The 26,991-nt window shown below is 42.0% G+C and overlaps 1 protein-coding gene across 3 annotated transcripts in view; it reads left to right on the top strand.

Annotated features, from left to right (window-relative positions):
- The window catches only part of RAD21L1 (RAD21 cohesin complex component like 1), a 258,401-nt gene that overhangs the window by 197,416 nt on the left and 33,994 nt on the right, over positions 1 to 26,991 (top strand). The window contains exons 11-12 of one of the 3 annotated variants that reach the window (XM_088467139.1): positions 3,004 to 3,103; positions 4,529 to 4,641. The exons of the other annotated variants lie outside the window; for them this stretch is intronic. Of the exons in view, the coding sequence (XP_088323265.1) occupies positions 3,004 to 3,103; positions 4,529 to 4,641 (213 nt within the window). The remainder of the gene's footprint in view (positions 1 to 3,003; positions 3,104 to 4,528; positions 4,642 to 26,991) is intronic. 3 annotated transcript variants of the gene reach the window in all.

Genomic DNA, 26,991 nt, shown 5'->3' with positions numbered 1-26,991 from the left:
CAGAGTATCTTTCTTTGCTCGGCTTGCCTGCACTGGATCTAGTTAATTTGTCATCCAGGGGATATTTAGTGCATATACAGCATATCCCTAGAATCTAAGGTTGGTAAGGGTGTAATCCAGCAAGGACTGCATAGTGGTAACTCAAGGGTGAACTTAGTTTAGTCATGTTTTAAATTGTATAATTGGGTGTAATAATTTGCAAATTGAATGTTGATCTCTGGCAGATGAGCAATTTTGGCACTTTGAGGGGGGGTAATATGTTTATTTCTATTCTGTATAAGTAGTAAGTACTGTAGTTAATTGCTTGATGGATTACATTAGTCACGCCAAGGTTACAGTATCACCCAATGGATTCAGAAAAAGGGATTTCATGTAAGTAACAAAAACATCCCATTATTATCATATAATGTATGCCATCCATGTTGAAGCATAATTTGCCCTCTACCTGGCTTTATGTATACATTTTGATATGCTGATATTTTTGCTAATTAACCTGTTTACTGCAGGGATTCAAATGGGGGGAAAATTTACCTAAAAAGGCCCCTTTAAGATGTTGTCACTGACGCCAATGAGGGAGCGGGTCTAATGATGCAATTGTGAAGGGAACGTGATTTTGTAATTAAAGCTCGCCCTTCCAGGTAAAACATTGCATACATTTTATGGAAACAGTCAACATTTGCAAGTCATAAAATCCCTGAAAATTAATAACTTTTGATTACAAAGGAACACCTGTTATGCAGAAATCATTATGATGCCCGGGGACCTAGGAATATTTTATCTATCCTGGCTTCAATAAACTCTGGTACCCTCATTTGAAAAAGGAGAGTCACCTCTGCCAAATGATATGATCTTTCAGTGGTTATTGTCAGATGATCACCAGACAATATCAACCTGCCAAGGGCATTTTAAGAGAGGAGGGGGCCCGTGTGCAGCCTCCGTTTGGGTCCCCTCCTCTCTGTCAGTGCACTGAGCGCTGTAGATTCTGGTTTCATGACAGAATCTACTGCGCATGCACGGGCCTCCAGGAAAATGGCGCCTGCGCCTATTTTCCCGGGAACATCTTCTGTACGCATGCGCAGATCACTGGGAAAATGGCCTCCGCCATTTTCGCAGTGAGTTATTTGCTGCTCTGCAGTGCCGGTCCGGCGCTGCGGAGCAGCACATCGGAATCTGCAGAGCGGTAAGTATATTATTAACTATGGGTGCAGTGTGGGCCCCCCTGGACCCAGGGGCCTGTGTGTGTGTGCACCGCACACCTTGCACCCATTATAAAGATGCCTTTGCAACTTGCACTGTAGAATTACTAGTAGAGCTGGCAGAGGGCACTTAATGTGTATGTCTTTGCCCATCCTGGCACTTACACACTTGGATGCATCCTTGTTTGAAAGAGGGGAGTCCCTTTTTCAATCAATATACCCCTATAGCAGTTATTGTCTGATGACCACCAGACAATAACACCCTATACTACAAAAAGCGTTAGAAAATCCAAACATGGGGTTCTAATGCCCAAATCTCCCCATGCTAGCAGCAATCAACACAGTGGTCCCCTAATTTGATGCAATAGGTTTAATATTTTTCAAAATGGTAAGACTTGTTGAGCTACCTTATTATGCCGCCACATTTTATGTATTTCATTCAATAATGTGAAAAAATTAATTTTTTCTTTTTAAATCTAAGAGAGGTATTCAATATGAAACGTTAACTTCACTGTCGGAGTTTTTACCTGCGTTAAAGTATCGGGCGCGCTCCCGTTTATCCCCGTATTCAATATAAAATTAACGAAAACGGGAACCTCCGAAGTTGGATTTGCGTAAAGTTACGAATTTTTCCTTAAAAAAATTGTAAGACCCCCCCTAAAGTTGTAAAAACATGGGGGATCACTATGGGTACCCCCGTTTTAGCCTTTAAATGAAAGTCGGGGATTTAAATAGCCGCAGCAGGGGTTTTTTCCCGACATTGAAGAAGTGTTGCAGAAGAGCACTTAGGTTATTTTTTTCGCTTTTTTAAGTGGTCCCATCAAATTTGGGGTACATGAAAATGGGTACTAGCATATTTTTAAGTCCCTAAAGTAAATTTTTAAAAATTCTGCATTTGTGCACCTGCCGCTATAATTCTATTCTTCAAAACACCTGCCGCATACTTGCAGAATAGCCCTGAACCTATTTCCCTATTGTTATACAATTTTTCCCATTTTTTTTTTTTCACCCCAATTTTTTAATTAATTTTTTTGGGTGTCCCTATTTTTTTTAAAAACTTTTTTTGTCACAGTTCTTTTTTAAATGTCATTCCCAGGGGTGCAGGCTATTTTTTTAAGCCTGCACCCCTAAACCCCAATTCTGCACTTTTTTTCGACACCTATTCAATGGTGAAAAGTTATCCCCGTTTTTTATCAAAGACTTTTCAAAACTGCGATAAGTCTTTGAAATTGAATACGGTGTAAAAGTAAAACCTGCGATATTGACGTCATACCTCCGATATTAACGCAAAAACGATGTTTTCGCTCCCATATTGAATACCCCTATAAGTGTAGAATCCGTCTTTTAGCTGTATTGGAAAGGTGAATTAAATTACCGAAGCAAGAAACACAAAATATTTCCTGCTGGTTGTTAAAAAGAACAAAAACACACATTTGCTTTTGTTTCACTGTCATTTCAGTTAAAAAAGCATTTTTGTCCATTTTGGGTGGATTGGTTTTGCTGTGAGAATTTGGAATTTGACCAGTGTACAAAGTGCCAAACTTGTCTCAGCAGTGAAGATACTTATTATTTGGAGCACAGAAAAAGAGCTTTTCATACCTATGTAGTTATCAAGACATTACTGATGGTTTTGATCTTTTTTCTAATTGAACCTTTTTGTTTTTATTTTATTAATTTCCAGCCAACCTAAGTTGAACCTTTTTTGTTTTTATTTTATTAATTTCAAGCCAACCTAAGTTGCTGTTCTAAGCTGTAAAATGACACTTTACTGCCACTTTGCCACTGACATATTTATAACTCATTACAGCTGTTTACACAATGCATGGAGCTTGATCTCTCCAAGCATGTTCAGGTAGAGCCAGCAGAATCCGAAATCGAGACACTTAGAAAGGAACAGGAAGAGTTTGGTACGAATATATATTTTGTAAAAAATAGCCACTGTCTTGGTGCTATGTACTCTATTTATTGTCATGGCCGTAATAATCCACTATTATTACTACTAAGGGCTTCCATCAGAAATTGTGGGGCCTGGGACTGACAAAATAGGCAGGCACAAACCCCCCTCCTCTCCCCCTTCCCATACAGTACAGTACAGAAATCGTGAGCCGAAGGAGGGCTTACATACATGTATGTATGTGTATAAATATATATATATATAATAGTTTAACAAAGCCTTTATACTATAGCCTCTGTCTCTCCAGCCCTGCACTCTGACATTTCCAGCCCTCCTCTGCCTCATTCTGCACTTGATTCATTACCGATCACAACTGAGATTACGAACGCAGACAGACGATTGTTGCTTACTGGGCATGCATCGCAATGCGCAAAGGCTTCACTGCGATCAGACTGTGAACTCTGACTACGCAGACCCATGAGTGATTGACAGGAAGTGACCATTTGGCTGTGGTGACGGGGTGTGGTCGGCGAAACGCAGGCGTGCCAGTGTGTTTGAACGCTGTTACAGGGGCGTGCATAAATTAGCCACTGCAGTGCCATACACAGCATAGGCTTTCACTGCATGCGATGAGGTTAGCAATTTCTGTGTAGGGTCAGACCTTGTGCAAGTGTGCGTGAGACTCCGATGATACTTCATGTTACAGATGGTTTTACAGACTTGCAAAGTATTACAGATGTGTGTAAGGTGCAGTGGGCGTCCTTATGGTAGGCTGTGACTGCATTGCGATAGCATTCATTAGCATATTGTCTCAGTGGAACTGCATGCGTAGTTGCAGCTGCGATCGCAATGGAGATCTGTAATGAATCAGGCTCTCTCTGCAGCCCTGCACACAGTGTTGTTCCACCCAGCCCCTCTCAACCAGGTAGCATAGGAATCTTTTTACCTTTTGTTCCAGGCTGCTGCTATAAGCATTGGGTAGTCCTAAGCACTGAGGCTCCTCTCCTTCAGTGGCGCACAGTGATGTCATGACATCACGCACGCTGGATAATAAACGTATTTGTAGATGCGGACAGGCACCTCTTTCATGGTGGGCGGTGGGTTGGGGGATGGACCAGGCCGGGGGCCCCATTCTTTTGTGGTGGGCGGGCAGAGGACAGGAGGCCCCTTTCTCTTGCACTGGCAGTAGCAGCAGGCGGGTGGTAGGAGCGGGCCGGACTCCCCTTCTCTTTTGGAGTGCCCAGACCCGGGACAGTAGCCCCGACAGTCCTCCCACCCTGATGGTAGCCCTGCTACTACTACTAATTTATAAAGCATTTAGGGAAGATGTGTTCTCTTTGGTTGGAATTGGATTTCATTTGTGAATGTATGTAAATGTTTCATGTATAGGAATCATTCAGTTTGTTTGCTATGGTCCATTTGATTTGTAATCCTGTAGATTTACCACAGCTAGAGATGACCAGATTAACAGATGTCAGCTCCTCCTACACAGAAGAGCCATTGAATATGCATGACTTGTCAGCAAGCAATGTGAGCAAAACTGTGCAAGAGGTAAAACATGTTTTGTTTATTCACCCAGAAATGTATTCTGACTATAATATACATGTGCACAAAACCATTATCTAAGAGCCTGCAACTGCATTCTCTCACGGATTGCAGTTGTTAAAATATTTTAATTCTATCAAAAGCACAGCCGAGCATAGCGATGCCCACTGCTGCCTTCTCATATCCACCTGATGACGTACAGTAATACATCATAAACATTGTTAACATCAATGCAGATCAGGCAGCCACTGACGCCTATGCTAATCTGGAATGGAGAGGATGCCAGCCCGAAGGAAAGTCCGGGGCGCCCTTAGCGTTAGCTGAGGGGGGAGAGGGTTAGGATTAGGGAGTCTAGCGGGGTTAGGTTTGGGGGGGCGGGGATTAGGTCTAGGCACCCCTAGGGGGGAGAGTTAGGGTTAGGCACCCCCCTTCCCCGGGATGGTTAGGTTTAGGGAGCAGTAAGAGGGGGTTAGGGTTAGGCACCCCCGGGGGAGGTTAGGGATAGGCACTAAGGGGGGAGGTTAGGGTTAGGCACCACTAAATTAGGGATAGGGGGGACACAGGGGAGGGTTAAGGCACTTACCTGCCCCAGTCAGGATCTTCATCTGTCAGCATCCGCTGTCTGCTAAACAGCCGCCGGTATTTCAATCCCTTTCCATACAGAGTTTTTATAGTACCATTAGTTATGACAGAGATCCCCAAATGCAGTTCTCAAGGCACTCTAAAGCTGGCCACACATCTAAAGATGATCTGTCCAACCATCCAACTAGTTGATTGGTTGGAATGAAAATCTGGTAACGTATGGGAGTAACTAATGATCAGCAATTTGCTCCTAAATGCCAGAAAACAGATTAAAATGGTCATTGAGACAAGTTGGTTGCTCGGCATTTGGGAGCAAATTGTTGATTGTCATTTGCTTTCATGCTTTACCAGATTTTCATTCCAACCAATCAACTAGTTGGATGGTTGGACAGAAAATCTTTACGTGTGTATGCATGCACCGTTTGAGAGATCAATGGTTGAGCACAGGTGGGTAAATCAAATTGACTGAGGTAATAATTAATTCACCCGTGGTCAAGCATGGATATCCTTAAAACCTGGACTGAGTTTGGGAACCTCTGAGTTATGATGACAACAATTCATTATTATTATGGAGCTTCTGTATTAAAGGTGGTAGAAAAATAATATGTGAGCAGTTGGTAATCATACAGCAAAGAATCTGATAGTCTAATTGTATTTACTTATTGATGTTTTAGCATACCGGAGTAGCACTGCATATATTTATTACTTTTATTAGATATGAATACAGTATATCTTTTTATAAAGATATATGTTAAACAGAAAATGCTTTGTCGATGTCTTATTAAAAAGAGACAATTAATGAAAATTTCTTATGGATTTACAAAAGGCAGTCCTGTGGTCGGATCACATTTTGTATATGATATCATAGATGGTATAATATATATGTCAATACTAGAGATGAATGGTTCAGATTCCTTGGAATCCGAACCCGTCCGAACTTTAGGAATCCGAGAAAATCCGAGCAGTGGCTCGGATGTTCCCTTCTGACTCGGATTCCAAAACGTCATCTTCCCACCGTTGGATTCTTGCGAGTTTTGGATTTTATATAAGGTGCTGCGGACCGGACTCAGAGCTATTTCCTTGTCAAGCATGCTGATGTATGCTGCACTTAACTCTGCTGTATAGGCTGTTCTGCTTAGTTAATGTCTATATATGGAGGTGCCCGCTGCTGTGCTGTACTTTGCTGTATAGGCTGTGTCCAGACCCAGAAGTCACAAGTGGCTGTGCTGCTTAGTCAATGTATATAGAGGGTGTACGCTGTTGTATGCTGAGCTGTACTCTGCTGTAATAGACTGTGTCCACACTTTCAAGTCACAAGTGGCTGTGCTGCTTAGTCATTGTGTATATGGGATGCACGCTGCTGTATGCTAAGCTGTACTCTGCTGTATTGGCTGTGCTGTATCCAGACTCCATCAGTAAGACATTCATGTGCATATATAAGCCCTGTGACTCTACTTCACGCTGTTTGAATAGAGCTGCGCCAGCGACATAAAAAAATTCAATCAAATAATTGTATTGTTTGTACTGTTTTGTGAGCTTTGTTTTGCTCACGTGTATATATAAGCCCTGTTGCTCCAGTCCACGCAGAAATAAAGCTGCGCCATAAAAAAAATAATTGTATTGTTTGTACTGTTTTGTGCTCATTGTTCATGTGCATATATAGGCCCTATGGCTCCAGTCCACCCAGGAATTCAGCTGCACCATCCAAAATATAAATAATTATATTGTTTGTACTGTTTTTTACACTTTGCTCACGTGCATATATAAGCACTGTGACTCCAGTCCATGCAGGAATACAGCTGCGCAATCAAAAAGATAAATAAATGTATTGTTTGTACCCTTTTGTGTGCTTTCTTTTGCTCACGTGCATATATAAGCCCTGTGGCTATAGTCAACGCAGAAATACAGCTACGCCATAAAAAAAAAAAATTGTATTGTTTGTACTTTTTAGTGCTCTTTGCTCACATGCATATTTGAACCCTATGAATCCAGTCCACGTAGTAATAGATCTGCGCCATAAAAACAAAAAATAATTGTATTGCTTGTACCCTTTTGTGTGCTTTGTTTTGCTTATGTGTGTATATATAAGCCCTGTGTTTCTCCAATCCACACAGGAATACAGCTGCACCATCAAAAAGAAAAAAAATACTTGTATAGTTTGCACTGTTTGGTGCGCTTTGTTTTTGCTCACGTGCATATATAAGCCCTGAGGCTCCAGTCCATGCAGGAATAGAGCTGTGACATCTAAAAAACAAATACTTGTATTGTTTGCACTGTTTGGTGCACTTTGTTTTGCTCAAATGCATTTATAAGACCTGTGGCTCCAGTCCATGCAGGAATACAGCTACACCATCAAAAAAATAAATACATTTATTGTTTGTACTGTTTGGTGAGCTTTGCTCACATGCATATTTAAGACCTATGGCTCCAGTCCACGCAGGAATAGAGCTGCGCCATAAAAATTGTATTGTTTGTACTGTTTTGTGCGCTTTGTTTTGCTCACATGCATTTATAATCCCTGTGGCTCCAGTTCACGCAGGAATACAGCTGCACCATAAAAAAAAATTGTATTGTTTGTACTGTTTTGTGCGCTTTGTATTGCTCACGTGCATATATAAGCCCTGTGGCTCCAGTCCACGCAGCAATAGAGCTGTGACATTAAAAAAAATTGTATTTGTACAGTTTGGTGCGCTTTGTTCACATGCATATACAGTCAGGTGCATAAATATTGGGACGTTGACAGAATTTTAAAATTTTGGCCTCTATTCACCACCACAATGGCTTTGAAATGAAACTAACAAGATGTGCTTTAACTGCAGACTTTCAGATTTAATTTGAGGGTAATTACATCCAAATCAGGTGAACAGTGTAGGAATTACAACGGTTTCTATATGTACCTCCCACTTTTTAAGGAGCCAAAAGTAATGGGACAAACTAAACAATCCTAAATCCAACTTTCACTTTTTAATACTTTGTTGCAAATCCTTTGCAGGCAATTACAGACTGAAGTCTGGAACACAGACATCACCAGACGTTGGGTTTCATCCCTGTGATGCTCTGCCAGGCCTCTACTGTAAATGTCTTCAGTTTCTGCTTGTTCTTGGGCATTTTCCCTTCAGTTTTGTCTTCATCAAGTGAAATGCATGCTCAATCGGATTCAGGTCAGGGGACTGACTTGGCCATTGCATAACATTCCACTTCTTAGCCTTAAAAAAACTATTTGGTTGCTTTTGCAGTATGCTTTGGGTCATTGTCCATCTGCACTGTGAAGAGCTGTCCAATGAGTTCTGAAGCATTTGACTGAATATGAGCATATAATATTGCCCGAAACACTTCAGAATTCATTCTGCTGCTTTTGTCAGCAGTCACATCATCAATAAATACAAGGGAACCAGTTCCATTGGCAGCCATACATGCCCACGCCATGACACTACCACCACCATGCTTCACTGATGAGGTGGTATGTTTTGGATCATGAGCAGTTCCTTTCCTTCTCCATACTCTTCTCTTCCCATCACTCTGGTACAAGTTGATCTTTGTCTCATCTGTCCATAGGATGTTGTTCCAGAACTGTAATGGCTTTTTTAGATGTTGTTTGGCAAACTCTAATCTGGTCTTCCTGTTTTTGTGGCTCACCAATGGTTTACATCTTGTGGTGAACCCTCTATATTCACTCTTATGATGTCTTCTTTTGATTGTTGACTTTGACACATATACATCTACCTCCTGGAGAGTGTTCTTGATTTGGCCAACTGTTGTGAAGGGGCTTTTCTTCACCAGGGAAATAATTCTTCTGTCATCCACCACAGTTGTTTTCCGTGGTCTTCCAGATCTTTTGGTGTTGATGAGCTCTCCGATGCGTTCTTTCTTTTTAAGAATGTTCCAAACAGTTGATTTGGCCACACCGAATGTTTTTGCTATCTCTCTGATGGGTTTGTTTTGATTTTTCAGCCTAATGATGGCTTGCTTCACTGATAGTGACAACTCTTTGGATCTCATATTGAGAGTCGACAGCCACTGATTCCAAATGCAAATGTCACACCTAGAATCAACTCCAGACCTTTTACCTGCTTAATTGATAATGAACTAACGAGGGAATAGCCCACACCTGTCCATGAAATAGCTTTTGAGTTGATAGTCCCATTACTTTTGGCCCCTTAAAAAGTGGGAGGCACATATAGAAACCGTTGTAATTCCTACACTGTTCACCTGATTTGGATGTAATATCCTCAAATTAAATCTGAAAGTCTGCAGTTAAAGCACATCTTGTTTGTTTCATGTCAAAGCCATTGTGGTGGTGAATAGAGGCCAAAATATGAAAAGTCTGTCAATGTCCCAATATTTATGCACCTGACTGTATAAGCCACTCAGTGATCTGCAAATTGAAAAATTGATAACGTTCCGTTTAGAAAAGAGTAACCAAATACTGTCGCTGCAGCTGCTGTCACCAGTAATGTTGATGATGCTAGTCCTCCAACATCATCTACTAAGGCCGATGCTCAAGGGCATAGAGGGCCTAAGTAAGGGCATCTAAAATAAAATAAAAAACTATATAGTGCTAAAGAAAAAAACACATTTAATAAAGGAAAAATGTGGTGCAGAAAAACATAAAATAGCCAACATGCCATTCACCACATGCAGTGGCACGGAAAAACTGAGGCCTTGGCCTTTATTTATGAGTGGTGGTTCTGCAAGTGTCAGTGTGGCATCTTCCTTTGCCTCTCATGACGATGCAAGACCTTATCACTCAGAATGTAAAAGAGGTGTAAAAAAATTTAAAACCACTAAGGCAGTAGAACAAACTGTGCATTCAGAAATGTCACAAATCCCTGTCCATGAGTGTGATGTGTGAGCCTGACTTTTCTGATCCTGTTGTACTTGCAGAGAGAGAAGCCGCCTTCCATCATTTTGCTCCCTCTGCAAATGTGGGGATGAGCAGCAGAAGTATAGCTGATGACATAGAATTGAGGATGACACCGAGGAAGTTCGAGAGGATGAGGGGGATATTTGTGTAGCTGACGGTTGCACTAAAGAGGATGTTGAGAATGAGGATGTGTTTGTGTGAGTCTGGCACCAGTGGAAGCAGCTGTTGGCCATAATAAGAGGAAAGCCATTGTCATGCCTGGGCATAGGACCAACAAATGCATCTCTTATGTGTGGAATTATTTTTACCCAAATCATAACAATTGTCAAGCCATCTGTACCATTTGTAAAACCACTGTAAGTAGCGGTAGGGACGTTATCCATCTAGGAACTTCCTCACTGTTATGTCATTTGCAGCAAGCTCATGAAAATTTCTTCACAGCATCTGAAACTCGTGCTACAAAAATAACAAGCAGTCTAGCATCAGCTAGTTCCCTTCTCTCAACTAGATCCCAGAACCTGCACTTTCTTCCACCAACACCTTCATCCTCAATATCCACAGTAATGATATGAGGTAGTCCTGCATCCAATTTGTTAAAGCTAAGTGATTCCTCCCCATCTAGTATTCCTCAAAAGAATACTTGAGCACTTGGCCTGCTGCTAGGGATGGATCTTCATCCCAGAAGGGGACCAAGAAGACTAGTATTTAAAAAAAAACTGACTGTGAAACAATCCTTTGCAAGGGGAAGCAAGTATAACAGCTCTCACACAGTCACACAGCGGATCACTGATGCCATCACGGCTATGCTAGTATAAGATCTGCGTCCAATATCCACCATTAATGCAGTAGATTTCACACAGTTATTTCGGTATCGAATTCCATTTCGGTTCCATATTAACCCGAATAGCCATTCCTCAGCTGTACCAGGACATTGAAAAAAAAAAAATTATTGGCCTACAAAATTCGAATGTACCCACTGTCCACCTAACCAAAGATATGCGGTAGTGGGCAAACTAAAGATTACATGACTGTGAAAGCCCACTGGGTGGGTGATTCATCTTTAGCAGCAGTAGCAGTGTCTAACAAGCAATGCCAGTTCATTCAGAGGCAGGCTACTCTGTGTATCACCGGCTTCACTAAGAGGCATACCGTTGACAGCCTCTTAGAAAAACTAAGGTATGTCATAGCAAAATGGCTTACCCCACTCTCTCAGGAATTGTGACTCCTGACAATGCCACCAATATTGTGAGAGCATTATAGCTGGGTGAATTCCAACATATCCCATGTTTTGCTCACACAATCAACTTGGTGGTACAGGTTTTTAAGAAAAAATGACAGTGATGTGCAGCAGATGCTGTCTGCGGGACATTTTCACCAGTCAGCCGCAGCATGCAAGAGATTGTAGCAGCTGCAAGAACAGTTGAATTTGCCCTGCCACTAACTGAAGCAAGAGGTGGTATCCAGGTGGAATTCCACTATTTATATGCTTCAGCGGATGGATGAACAGCAAAAAGCCATCCACAGCTATACAACAAGCCATGACATTGGTGGGAGTGTTCCTTATTCCAGAACAAGGGAAGAATGCTTTCCGTCTTGTACAAGATGCTCAAACACTTTTGAAGTAACCATCTGTGAATTGAGTTCAGACACTGCTAGTTTGATTCAGGTGATTCCCCTAATTAGGCTTTTGGAAAATCAGCTCGAGAGATTGGAGGAGATTAAACAAAGCGAATCCGCTAGGTATGTCGGTCTTGTAGATCAAGTCCTATGTTTGCTTCGCCAGGATCCAAGGGTTACCGATATCTTCAAATCAGATTACTAAATTTTGGCGACTGTGCTTGATCTCAGGTTTAAGTCGTACGTTGTGTCTTTCTTTCTAACTGACCCAAATCTAAAGAGTTGCAAAGAGCTCCTGGTGAGCAAGTTGGCAGCTCAAGTGGTTCATGACATGACATCTCCTTCAGTTTCTCCGGCAGCTGCCAGGTAAAAACTCAGCTTTCCCATAAGACCCAGTGGTGATGCAGAGCAGTCAATTTGTGACTTCTGGTCGGGTCTAAAAGCATTGCCAAAAGTTAGTTACACCACTACCACAACTCAATGTGAAAGGGTCACCATCCAAAGAATGGTGGAGGATTATTTTCATGACACTGTACGCATAGGCATGTCACAGAGTTCCTTTGACTACTGGAAAGACAAAAAGGCAATTTGGAGGCCCTTGTACAGACTGGCTTTGCATTACCTAAGCTGCCTACCTCCAGTGTGTACTCAGAAAGAGCCTTCAGCACAGCCGGGGACCTTATCAGCGATGTGTGTGGAAAAGATAATGTTCATCAAAATGTACTGGAAATTCCATGAGGAAGACCTTTACCGCCAATTACGTAAAAAAAAAATACAGAGGTACCTGTAATGGTGGATTCCAGCGGGGAAGTATTTATACTGTGTGAGGATGATGTACACACTGATGAGGGTGAGGAATCAGATCAGGAGAATTACCTTTTCCAGTTCCAACTGTAGAGAGGATAAACAATAATGGTGAGAAAAAACAAGGAGAGGAAAGAGCACTCTGTTATTGAAAGATGTAAGATGAAGATAATTTAAAACATAACCTTTAATATTTTTAACTTAAGATAAATTCTTTGACACCAAATAGGCAGAGAGTCCAAAAAAACATATAAAGGCCATTAATAGCATAATATTCAAAAATAAGAAAACACTTAGAGGTATGAGGCATGAGTACCTTCTAAGCCATAATCGGGGTGAAATATTAGATGACATCAATTTAATTTCTCATGCTTCAATTGTGTCATTTGTGGTGTACCAAGTTTGTATATTCGATGTTGCATATGAAACAATTAGATTACTTGTAAAAGAGAAGTACCTTAATGGTCAGGGAGATATAACTGCTACTCTCAACTCTACTACACCTCACTTGGCCAGATGGCTATCTATGAAGGGTGAGAGATTTGATTGAGAGCAGTTAACCCTTAGAACAGTGGTTCCCAAACTGTGTGCCATGGCTCCCTCGGGTGCTTTGGGACCAGTGATCGCAAATACGTGCTATAGTACGTATTTTCCCCACAAATGAAGACCGGGGACTCACTTTTTCACAGTGGGTGGGTCCCCTGGTATATGATTGATATCTCCGGCTGCAGGGAGGACTATTAAAAGGAGCCATTACGCGCCATTTCCCAGCTCACAGCATGGGAAGAAGTATGCCCGACCCCCCCCCGAACTGAAGACTGGTCCCAGAGGCCCCCCTGCATGAAGACTAGTCCTGGCAGCCCCCCCTGCGTGAAGACTGGATCCCGACGGCCCCCCCGGCCTGAAGACTGTGCCTGGACCTAGAGGCCCACCTGGCCCGAAGACTGCGCCCCACCCAGTGTGAAGACTCCGGCCCCCGCGGCTTGAAGGTACTTGTGCAGAGGGGTAGCGCGGCGGGTGGGGAATGGTGCTGTAGCAGGTGGGAGTTGGTGCGGCAGCGGGTGGGAGTTGATGTGGCAGTGGGTGGTGGTACCACCCGCACTTTGTAGCGGCCTTGGGAATTACTGTCAGACAGACTGCATGTCAATGTTCATGCTCCTAGGAGGTCCCTGGAACAGTAGGAGCGGAGGTGCTGTCCCGCCGCCGCATGCCGCTTAGCACCATGGTCTTGCTCAGCGGCATGCAGAGCATAACAGCACCTCCACTCCTACTGTTCCAGGGACCTGCTAGGAGCATGAACATCACGCTCTGATGGCTGGTATGCAGGAGAGCCTGGAGTGCTGGGGCCGGACACACTTCTCATGTCCCTCCCTAGCTCACCGCTCCTGCCTCCTCCTCTGAAAAAAACATAGAGTGATGGAGGGCAGCTGTTATTAAAGCAGGGAGTAGTGGAGGGGGGAAGGTAATAATTGATGCAGGGAGTAGTGGAGGGGGGTAATAATTGATGCAGTGAGTAGTGGAGGGGAGTTGTTATTGATGCAGGGAGTAGTGGGTGGGAGGGTTGTTAGTAGTGCTGGGAGTAGTGGATAGGGGGGTTGTTAGTGGTACTGGGAGTAGTGGGGGTTGTTAGTGATGCAAAGAGTAGTGGGGGGTTGTTAGTGATGCAGGGATTAGTGGGGGGTTGTTATTGATGCAGGGAGTAGTGGAGGGGGGTTGTTATTGATGCAGGGAGTAGTGGCGGGGGTTGTTAGTGATGCAGGGAGTAGTGGGGGGTTGTTAGTGATGCAGGGATTAGTGGGGGGTTGTTATTGATGCAGGGAGTAGTGGAGGGGGTTGTTGATGCAGGGAGTAGTGGAGGGGGTTGTTGATGCAGGGAGTAGTGGAGGGGGGTTGTTAGTGATGCAGGGAGTAGTGGAGGGGGGTTGTTAGTGATGCAGGGAGTAGTGGAGGGGGGTTGTTAGTGATGCAGGGAGTAGTGTGGGGGTTGTTATTGATGCAGAGAGTAGTGTGGGGGTTGTTATTGATGCAGGGAGTAGTGGGGGTTGTTATTGATGCAGGGAGTAGTGGGGGGGTTGTTATTGATGCAGGGAGTAGTGGGGGGGTTGTTAGTGATGCTGGGAGTAGTGGAGAAGGGGGAGTTGTTAGTGGTGCTGGCAGTAGTCGGGGAAGTCCCAGGAGTTGTCCCCATTGATGTGCAGCCTCTGCTGCCTATAGATGGGCTCTTTGTATATCATGGGCCTACATGATAAGCCTGCTGATGGTGAAATCAATATTATTAATGGCATTAGCTGAGTGGGCCAGTGTTGGGAATGCATCATATTCCGGATATTGGTAAATCTGTCAGCATCGCATCCTCCATAGATTTTGAGGCTGCCAGCGGGAATGGAGGGATCACAGCAGGTATCGGAGATATCTGCTGTGGTCCCGCAGTGATACATCTGGGGGAAACTTAATATTTGAGGTAAACCTCCGAAAATGGGTGTTTTACGGGATTTTACCTCAAATATTCAATGATAAATGGGCTCCTAACACTTTAGTTGGCTAACACTGGCAGCTCTAATGTTGATTACCAGTATCTGAGTCTATTATGGAAAAATGTCTCATTGTGCACTAAAGATTAACAAAATGTTTTACTTACTATACTATAATAAAGCTAAATAATGCTTTACATAACTGTTTATATTTTTCTGCTTGAAATGTTAGATTTTCATAAGACTTTCATTCCGATGGGACCCAGAAAAGGTCAGGTAGAACCCCAATTTAGCAAAGTGAGGGGTTCCAGGGACCCACAATTTTTTTGGCTCACTGAGATCACTGTAGACACTTGCAGGGATGCCTCAGGTTGGTGGTCCAGTACAAAATCAAATTATTTATGGTCAATGTAATGTAAATATGTGAACAAACAGAAGTGTAAACCAGTCCATAACTACATAACTGAACCTAAGGATGACAGATAAGCTCAGTTTACTTCACTATTTTACAAAAAAAATTTTCTGAATATCTCAAAAACAAACTTAAACATAGGGGTGCTGTGAAAACAATGCTGATACTCTAGGGCGCAGTGATACAAAAAAGTTTGGGAACCACTGCCATAAAAACAACAGAGTGGGTGGCACGTTACTCAGGTTTTCCTATCTGCTTTCGGATGTCTTACTTATATGGATGTATTACTTATCCTACTCAGCTGTCTCCTTCGTGAATAAGCCCCGGCGAACCACGTGTTGGCAGGAAGAGGGCCCGTGGCTGTGCAGCATGGGACAACCCTACACCAAGTTTGTTTTTATGCCTACATACTGATAGGCTTACCTATTTAAGTACAGCTCCGTGTTGACAGCAAGCTGCTGCACCGTACACACGCGAACTGACCTACTACTTACAGTAGATATATATCAATACTTTATGCACAGGCATTCTCAACTGTTTATATTACTGCTATGATATAGTTGCAGTACTCTGCAGGGGTTATATTTCAACAGCACTTGCAACTTATTATATCATTTCACACGGAGGCTGTTGCATTAGAGCTAACTCATTTGCATGTACTTATGATACACCAATTAAGCTTGTTATATATGCATTAATAGCCTTAAGATAATGTCATGTTATATGTATGAATTGGATTACTTGTGATAATTTTATGTATGCACAGGCACTTTATTTCTTGCTGCTAAAATGTAACAGTTGTGATGAGGTGTGCGTTCACAAACATTGGTTGCCTCAAACAGCACTTGCTGTTTATAATACCCTGTGTGATCATATTAGACTGTCACTACTAGCTGCAAAATCTTGAAACATTGATGTGATATTCATGTGTGCCCCTCATATGGACATTGGGACTTTAGGACCAAGGGGTCATTTGGTACAATTTAGAGTCTAGTGCTATTCTATTGCTCTAATTGAGTGGCAACTATCTCAGGTGAGTAATACTCTCATTGGATGTCCTATGCATATAAGTAAGACATCCGAAAGCAGATAGGAAAACCTGAGTAACGTGCCACCCACTCTGTTGTTTCTAGGGGTTAACTGCTCTCAATCAAATCTCTCACCCTTCATAGATGGCCATCTGGCCAAATGAGGTGTAATAGAGTTGAGAGTAGCAGTTCTATCTCCCTGACCATTCTGTTACTTCTCTTGTACAAGTAATCTAATTGTTTCATATGCAACATTGAATATACAAACTTGGTACACCACAAATGACGCTATCGAAGCTTGAGAAATTAAATTGATGTCCTCTAATATTTCGCCCTGATTATAGCTTAGAAGGTACTTATGCCTCATACATCTAAGCGTTTTGTTATTTTTGAATTTTATGCTATTAATGGCCTTTATATGTGTTTTTAGTATGTCTGCCTATTTGGTGTCATATAGAATTTATCTTAAGTTAAAAATATTAAAGGTTATGAATTTTCCTCTCCTTGTTTTTTCTCACCAGTGATTCCAACTCTAGTGAGCACCACCACTACCTCAGTAATTTCTCTTTTTAGATAAAAAGCTATGTAATAGGAATAGTGGTTACTTACTAACTGATACCAGATTTATATATTCTGTCTGTGCGACGATCTCCCCATTTCCCATCCCCCATTTTTTGTCAGGATAAACCATAATGTTAGCTGCCTTATGCCCATTGGTAGCTTGTTTTGTGGGGGCCCAAACAAACCAATCACTTCAGCCACAATTGGCATTCCCTGTCGCTGACCTTATTGGCTTGTTAAACTGTGCATGTCCTGTTTAATATATACAACATAAGGGTGGATGTAAGGGCCCAAGTACAATTCGATCTTGCACCTCTTATGCTGACTGACATTTTTATAGTTTATTAAACTGCCATCCTGTCTGCCACTGCTGTGTCTGTAGCAATGTTTCATATTTTTTTAAACTGCCGTGCGTTTGTGTCATTATTCTAAAATCACAAATAGATATACTTGCAAAATACTCATGCCTTTTTCAACCTTGATTTGTTGATACCAATCTGGTTGCCTTTTTTTATTAAACTTTCATTCCAATGTATAACAACAGTTGGGCTTGGCTTTCCTTTAACATAACAGCCATGTTTGATCAGATGCAACTCAAGCACCAAATGGAAAGGATATTTTGTGATGGTGCCTGTAGATTTTCTTTTCCCTACCCTCCCAGCCTTCTCATACATAATCCCAGAAGCACGGTGATGAGAGATGTTTAGTACCAGACTTTAATAATACCTCTGCCCCCTTCCTTTTCAGAGCTTCCGTTTGTTTGCTGCCACATTAATAGTTCTTCCACCCGTTCAATAATAATTGAAATGGGCAGGTACGATACCTGCATTACTCCCATTGGTGTGAGGGCCTAAGGAAAATTGTTTTCTTTGCATTATTCGCTGATTGGGGCATTGCTGACTGTCTTTTTGTGTAGATGACAAACATATTGTTATAGTATAGTCCTGGATGTGGCATCTTGGTAATTGAACTGCCACAGCCTCTGAAATCTTCTACATGTGGTTGATGAATGCCAAAAATGTCCAGAAATTTTTATGGCCACAGACAGCATCTCCTGCATGCCCCTTTAATTTTTTTTAAAAATTCTGATTTACCAATTTATTGTGGGGGCAAAACATGGGACATGTTCACCCAGTTGTAACTAATAATTTCTGCCTTGGCAGTCTAGTGTGAGCTCTTCTTCCAGTGGTTCTGTGTGAAATGGTGCCCGAATCACTGCGAGAGGGACATATATCAAATCCAAAACCTGTGAAATCCAACACTGGGATGATGATGTTTTGGCTCGATTTTGAATCCAAGCCTGGCGGGAAAACCGCAGCAGGGGCTCTGTTCCCATCGGATCCCTGCTCCCTCATAAATTTTCTTAGGAATCAAAAAATGTAATTAAATTTACCAACAAATCAATCCTTCTTTTCCCTGCCTTTCTCTACATACATACTCTACCTCCCTCGGGCCACTGATCTAATTATTCATTACGAAAAGTCGCTGCCACTCTGTTTCCTAGATGTGCCATGTTGGAAGTTGAACTGCCACAGCCGCTGAAATCTTTTACATGCGATTAATGAATGCAAAAATGTACAGAAATTTTTTTTGGCCACAGACAGCATCTCCTGCATGCCCCTTGGATTTCTAAAAAAAAAATCAGAACCACCAAAGAACTGAACTGGTGCAAGGACTGATGTGAATAAGTAAATGTTCTTTGTAAATGCCTCCCTTCCTCCCCCATAAATTTGCTTCAGAATCCAAAACTTAAATAAAATTTACTATGAATCAACACTTCCATTCCCTGCCTTCAACTACATACATATGCCATCTCCCTTGGGCCTCTGACTTAGTTCTTGATTAATGAAAACATTATTTCTTTCTATGGGGTTTTATAGTTTATTAAACTGCCATCCTGTCTGCCACTGCAGTGCCATTCTGTTTCCTAGATGTGCCATGTTTGAAAGTTGAACTACCACAGTTGCTGAAATCTTCTACATGCGGTTGATGAATGCCAAAAATGAATTTTTATGGTCACAGACAGCATCTCCTGCATTTCTCTTTTGATTTAAATAAAAAATCAGAACCAACGAAGGGCTCAACTGGGGCAAGGACTGATGTGATTGAGTAAATGTTCTTTGTAAATGCCTCCCCCTCTTACCTCATAAATTTGCTTAGGAATAAAAAAAATGTAATTAAATTTACTACAAATCAACCCTTTCCCTGCCTTCAACTACATACATACTCCATCTCCCTCAGGCCTTTTGATAAATGAAAACATTTATTTCCTGATGTGCCATCAGGAAGTTGGAAGTTGAATTGCCATGTGTTTGTGCCCCATGTTATTGAGGTTAATAATACTCTAGGAACAAAAAAGGCTCAAATTATGTGATTTTAGCTTTTTTTGTCAATTTTTGGAAAAATCCAAACCAAAACCAACCACAGCATTTTAGCAAAACCAGACGTCGAATTAGAACCAAACCAGCACAAATAGTTCTGTGTTACTTGGGGGGATGGATACCAGCATATGTGGGTTTTTATTTATTTGTATATCCTATACTACTTTGTATGTGTGTGTGGAACTCACTGTGCTGCAAAAAGTATGTTTCACAGTATACCACAAGTATAATCATATATTGTAATTAATCACCATTTTTTGTATACCTCATAGGTATCTTGCAATCATTTCTATAATAATACTAACTATATACTTGACATTCTAAATGAATATGCTCTATAGGTATTATTCTCAATATATTGTTCAGCCTTGGTCTTTGATAGACATAGTAAATATAGGCACAGAAACTGCATAAAGCATATTACCATACAAATATCTATATTGCTTTACTCCAAGATATAAACAATATCCTAATGTAAATCAGTATTTAATCCATTGCAGATGTTGACATTAAGCTCATTTAAATATACAATTGGATTCATATTAATATAATGTAGGGAAACCCCATTTAGATTCAAATCACAATAATGTTAATCTAATACAGAGAAACTCCATTTTACAACATATCATGGCCACATATAAAATCAACACCAAATGCAGAGTAAAGCTAAAAATCCATATGATATTCGTAGTATACTACTGATAAGTGCACCATGATACTTTTATATGTACACTATACCTGTCACAGCTGGTAAGGATTCTGTATCTAAGGAGATTGGCTGCCTGAGATCAGCAGCCAAGCTTACAAATATGATCAGCAGAGGGCGTGCATGCGCATTATGTCCTTTGGTCCAGAAGGAGGAGGAGCCTCCTACAGTCTTTACATACAAGAAGAAGAAAGTGTTCCAACAAGGGGCACTCATGGATTTTTAGCATATAAAAAAATAACCTTGAATTTGTCTTTTAAAATCCTAAAGCCAGCAAAATATAAAGTGCATAATTGTGTTAAAGTGCATTTATGTGAGACAATACTAACAATTAACTAAAATATTGTGTCCACTCTCAATCCTGTATAATTTCTATTATATTCACTGCAGCCTTCCAACTAGTTGTTAATTATGACAGGATACTGGTGTTTAAATTCATACAATAGTGATATCACCACTCCTATATGTTCAGGTGATTGTCTTATATTTATCCAGATTTGTTGCACCTATATCCTAGTTTTACTTAAGGTACCACGACTGTATTCACTGTTGACAATTACTTTCTGGAAAGGCTGCAGTGAATATTGAATATAATAGAAATTATACAGGATTGAGAGTGGCCACAATATTTTAGTTAATTGTTAGTATTGTCTCACATAATAGCACTTTAACACAATTTTGCACGTTATATTTTGCAGGCTTTAGGATTTTAAAAGACAAATTAAAGGTTATTTTTTTTATTGTTTTTCATATCTTCTTGGGTCACCACAATGGATAGTTCTTATTCAGATGATCTTATATGCTAAAAATCTGTGAGTGCCCCTTGTTGGAACACTTTCTTCTTTCTTGTATGTATATATTGATTTGTTCTTGGGTGCACCTTCCTTTAGTAATGCTAATACATTAGAATAAATAACTAATTGGGGAAGGATATAATAATACTAGAAGTGTCTATGCGGACAACTCTTAGTTCTTTCCTCCTACAGTCTTGACTGACTGAAATGACGGCAACCCATTAAGTGGTGTGCCAGGGACTCCGTTGCATGAACCAGACAGCCTGCAGGTCAGGAGTCAGCTGCCCAGGAACCCCTTTGGTAGCCGGCTCCAGCGATGGATTTGTGATGCTCCAGTAAGTGTGACCAGCATCGCATGTCACAATATCTATACTATAGGTAATTAATATATCTATATACATTGGTAACAAATTTATTCAGGTGTGTCGTGCTACATCTTTGCTCATAGCGTGGCATTCTGGCTTCTTTGCCGTAGCATGTCAATACACGTTATGGTGCGGTGTACTGAATGCCGCAAAAGACTACGCACCATGCAGTACACCGTTTAACCTCAGAGTGGCGAGTGCTCCATGGACGAAAACTACAGTACCGAATACAATACTGTCTGTCCTAAAGACGCAGGGCAGTTTTTCATAAAGAGAGATCATTTCAGGCTCAATACTTTTAAAGTACTCTGCTCAACTTTATTCATTGCTCTGCACTTTCCTCCTCCCAGCTTCATTAGACTATAAACTGCTATTGACATTGTATTGTACACTTTACCTGGTGTAAAGTCGCACACTTAACATCACATACACAACAGTTGTGGCTGTTGATACGGCTGGTGTGTGTGGGCGAGCGGGTATTTATTTTAAATGTTCAATACAGGATTAAATAAAGAATTAAATTGTTTGGTGTGTGAGTTCTGTCATTTATAAATAATACATATCTGCGTTGGCCAGAAGAGACACTGCGCAGTATTAAATAAAGACAGAGCATTTCAACTTCAATATTAAGGAACTCTGCCGAACTCAAAACATTGCTCCCAACTATGGGAAAGCTTGCATTAGATGCGACTATGGGAAAGCCCGGCCTGACTTGGTCACATCTGATAGGACCACACGCGCCGGGAAAATACAGTACAACACAATTTCAAATACAGTAAATAAATATATAAATAATTAAATAGTAGTTTATTGTTGTTTATTGAGTGGTTATGGTGAGTGCCTTACAGAGCCGACGCTTCGGGTTCGAGGCCCGGGAAGGGACAAAATCAGTTTGTAAATCAGTATTTGTTATTTATGTTCTTTTTAATCTACAATACAGGTTTAAATAAAGGGTTAAATCATTAAGTGCATGAGTCCTGTGTTTCACAAGAATACATTTCTGCGTTGGTATAAATACGCATAACTTTTTAAAGACAGAGCAATCTTTCATTTCTATGTTATGCCACCCAGCTGCATTTGGCTGTAAACTGCTATAGACATTGTATTGTACTCATTACGGGTCATCTGTACTGTATACTATTCCTACATGGTGTAAAGACGCTGTGGCAGTTTTTCATAAAAAGGGATCATATCAGGTTCAATACTTTTAAAATACTCTGCTCAACTTTATGCATTGCTCCACACTTTCCACCTCCCTTCAGCTCTATGTTACTGTATGCCACCAAGCTGCATTACACTCTAAACTGCTATAGACAATGTATTGCTGGATGGGGCCCTTCCCCCCCAAACCCAAGCCAGCATGAGTCATTCATCAAAAATCTCACAAGGGATTGGGGGTGGGGAAGCTGATGTTACACATTGATTTGTGCCATGGTTCTTGCAATTTTAGTGGCTTCCCGGAGTGCTATTTGAAATGATCACTTTGGGCCTGATTCAGATCTGGTCGCTAAGCTGCGCTCGCTCGTTGCCAAAGGGGGTCAGGTATGCAAATCCCACGATCGCATTGTCTGGCTTAAGGACGCCCTCTATGTCTTAGAGAACGATGGCAGTGAGCGCATGCTGGTGTTTAAAGATGCCCACTTTTCATTCTTAACCCACGTCAACTCCAGGAAGTGTATGATTCATCGGTAACATCAAGAGCCATCGGAGCAGCTCACAGCCCTTGAGGTAGACCCTACCCGACCGCAAGCACTGCGATCAGTTCAGGCAAAAAAACAACCAAGTGACATGTTTAATGATGCAACTTTGCTAATTATGCACACCCATTAAACTCCGTTTTGAAGTTCGCACCACCACTCCTCCATTCACAAGCACCTTCCCGTTACCACCCACAAACGGCACTGTCACTCAAAGTAGCGCTCAGTCTGTGTACAACGAGTGCACGATTCCCGATCGCAGTGACTGGCTTGCGCATGCACACTGTGACTCATACGCATGCGCAGATGTGTGATTATTGCCCCTAGCAAGCGAGCACTTCTTCACTACAGGATTAAATAAAGAATTAAATCATTTGGTGTGTGAGTCGTGACTTCTAAAAATACATATCTGCATTGGCCAGAAGACGAACACCCAGCATTAAATAAAGACAGAGCAATTCAAGTTCAATATTCTTAAGGAACTCTGCCAAACTCAATACATTGCTCCCAACTTGCCACCACCTGGCATTTCCATTATAGACATTGTATTGTACACATTACAGGGCCATCCGTACTGCACTGTTGTACAGACGCACAGCAAGTTTTCCATAGAGAGATCATTTCAGCTTCAATACTTCCTCTCTGTGTTAGGCCACCCAAGTCCCTTCCCCGAAATCAAAGCCAGCATGAGCCATTCATCACAAATCTCACAGGAGAGTGGGTGCAGGAAAGCTGCCTACAGTGTGAAAGTGTTACATGCTGCAATTTGCGCCACACTTATTGTCCATGGCAACCTCTTCTAAATGCAGTAACTGAAGTGTGCATCTCAGTACATTGAAGGCGCACTTTATGTTCATATTATTCATGTATTGTGTGGAACTCACTGCATGCTTCAGCACATCACCCCACCATCACTCATTACTATTTAATCCCACTGAGCTCACTGTATGGCTCACTACCTACCCCCACCTACATTCACTTCTAGTCAATGTCACCGCATGCTGAGCCTGCTATTGACATTGTTTTGTACATAGAGCTACACAGAGTCTGGTGTAAAGTCGCACACTTAACATCACATACACAAAAGGTGTGATTGCTGCTATAGCTGGCTTTCCTGGCTGAGTGGATAAGGAGCGCCCCATATAGCCAGCGGCTCAGATTCGAGGCTCAGTAGGGACAATGGCCCTGATTCAGAGCTGGACGCTCTGACCAGAGTGCTCACTCTGAATCAGGGCCCACCTCCATTAATATGGAGCATCCTCCTGAACGCTCGTATAGCTGTGGGTCACCATCGAAACTGCGAGCAAACGCCTGCGGTTGAGTTTTTCAACCGCAAGGCCAGGAGTGATTTTGGCTCTATCAGAGCCAAAATCACTCCCACTGACATCACTAGTGATGTCAGTGGGGCCGGCTTCAGACGGTAGGCGTTCCCTTGGGAACGCCTCCGTCTGGCAGGCACACCCCCGGCACGCCCACCAAAGGGGGCGTACTGTCAGTCAACATCGACAGCACGCCCCCTTTGATGAGACACTCTGAGCGAAGGAAAGTCCTTCACTCATCGCGTCTTGCGCATGCGCACGACGGAGCTCCCTCCATCGTGCGCATGCACAGTGCAGACCATCGACCCACTGGCGAGCGGACAGCCACTCGCGAGTGGGTCTGAATGAGGGCCAATGTCTTTGTATATATTATTTTTTACATTTTTTTAATCTTTAACAGAATTAAATTAAGACAAATAGGCCGACCAGTCATGTTCAGGCAGTGTACAGTAAACTGTCATTACTCATTTTGCTATCAATATTATTGTACCTTCAATACGGTATATTGTATTACAGTATGTGAATAAGTTTGCATCTCAGAAAACTGCAGGTGGTGTGAAGAGACAGTCAAACTAGACATGCTTCAGATCCGCATTGGCATTCCGACATTGGTGATGTCTTGATTGCGTCTCATGTTAATTTAGTCTCAACATGCTGACAGTAATGAGAAGCAGAGGGCCTATGCTAGGGCCCACCACGATATCCTCTCCCAGGGACCCTACAAAGGAGATGGAATGACCTTGTGAGAAGTGGTGAGGAGAGGATGCAGAAGTGCTGGGCCAAGCGGCATAGAGGTACAATAAACTACTATTTAATTATTTATATATTTATTTACTGTATTTGAAATTGTGTTGTACTGTATTTTCCCAGCGCGTGTGGTCCTATCAGATGTAACTAAGTCAGGCCGGGCTTTCCCATAGTCGCATCTAATGCAAGCTTTCCCATAGTTGGGAGCAATGTTTTGAGTTCGGCAGAGTTCCTTAATATTGAAGTTGAAATGCTCTGTCTTTATTTAATACTGCGCAGTGTGTCTTCTGGCCAACGCAGATATGTATTATTTATAAATGACAGAACTCACACACCAAACAATTTAATTCTTTATTTAATCCTGTATTGAACATTTAAAATAAATACCCGCTCGCCCACACATGCCAGCTGTATCAGCAGTCACACCTATTGTGTAAGTGATGTTAAGTGTGTGACTTTACACCAGGTAAAGTGTACAATACACTGTCTATAGTGGGTGGCATACAGTAGCATAGAAATGAAAGGTGATGGGCAGTTGGGAGATGTATTGAATTTGGCAGAGTTCCTTAAGAATATTGAACTTGAATTGCTCTGTCTTTAATTAACACTGGGCGCACATCTTCTGGCCAACGCTGATAACTCTTTATTTAATCCTGCATTCATGACAAAACGCAGTTTAGTACTACTGTATAGTGTAATGAATGACAGGTTCCATCAGCCAATCAGCAGATGGTGCTAGAAATTCTTTGTTGGCTATTTGATGCATGTACTGTGCAGTTTAGGAAAAGCGACATCTGGGGGACAGAAAGTTGTATTATATGCTCCAGCTTTTCCAGCGCTTCAATACATTACAATTTGTCACGGCGCTGCCGAATCCAGGTCTCTCTTACCTGGTCCAGCACCGCAGGAGTCCTAGCTGGCGTGGGACAGCGGGCGGTAGATCCCCGGCACCAGCTGTCAGTTGTTCCTCTCCTTCCCCGGCAGCTGTGTGCAGGCGACCATGGCTTCCTTATCAGTGCGTGCGCCGCTCTGCTAGAGATTTAAAGTGACAGGCAGTCAAAATACGAAGCGCTGATTGGGGCTAGTTTTGAACTCTGACCTATAAAAGGAAGTTCCTGGGAGCACTCCAGTGCCAGAGTATAGGCTCCATTACCATACTCCAGCATTCCTGTGCATATCCTGATAATTGGTACTGACCTTGGCATGTTCATGACTCTGATTCTGCCTGACCCCTGGTTCTACGTTGATATCTGGTTCTGACCTCGGCTATTCCCTGTGACCCATTTACGTCTGCTCCCTGGTACTGTCTCATCTGTTTGTTTCTGACCCAGCTAGTTGACTATGCTCAAGGTTCCTGCATACCAACCAAGTTTGCCAGCACCTGTATAGGGAAACCTAAGCCGGGGGGCCGCGACCTGTGTGTCAGACGCAGCCAAGTCCATACCTTCTTGCGAGGGTCCCTGGTGAAAACCACCGGCACATTAGACTCTGCGCCTCAGGAATAGGTCTAGCCAATTCCCTGAAAAGGTATTAATCACAGCGCTTAACCTATTAGACGTTTCTGTTTAAACTTTAGTCAGTTCAAAAAATGTTCTGCTATGATTCTGGTCTCCCAGTGGCAGCTTAAGTCTTCCCAAGTGGATCCTCGTTGTATGGTTCCCAAAGAATTATGAAAGACAAAAGGTGAAAGACAAGTGCCTCATAGCGTATTATGTTTACCACAAAGTGCACGCACCATACGTATTCAGTATGCGTACCATTAAGTGCTCATTCAGTAGTTTATATAAGATCTTTGTTTCACTCCTGAATCTTTAGAATGATGCTTTTACTCCCCAAATGTGGATATATACCGGGAGGAAAAATATATTCACATAGTGTATTACCAGAGATAGTTTATTCACAAACAATAACACATATCTAAAAAATGCATAATTACATCAAAGAATAACAAGAAAGGCTTATTTGAGACAATCACTGCGTCAAACAACAGAGGTCCCCACTTCCTCAA

The sequence above is a fragment of the Taudactylus pleione genome, unplaced genomic scaffold, assembly GCF_031769625.1.
Source record: "Taudactylus pleione unplaced genomic scaffold, aTauple2 ptg000069l, whole genome shotgun sequence".
NCBI classification, from domain to species: Eukaryota; Metazoa; Chordata; class Amphibia; order Anura; family Myobatrachidae; genus Taudactylus; species Taudactylus pleione.
This window is presented reverse-complemented; position numbering and strand designations above follow the sequence as displayed.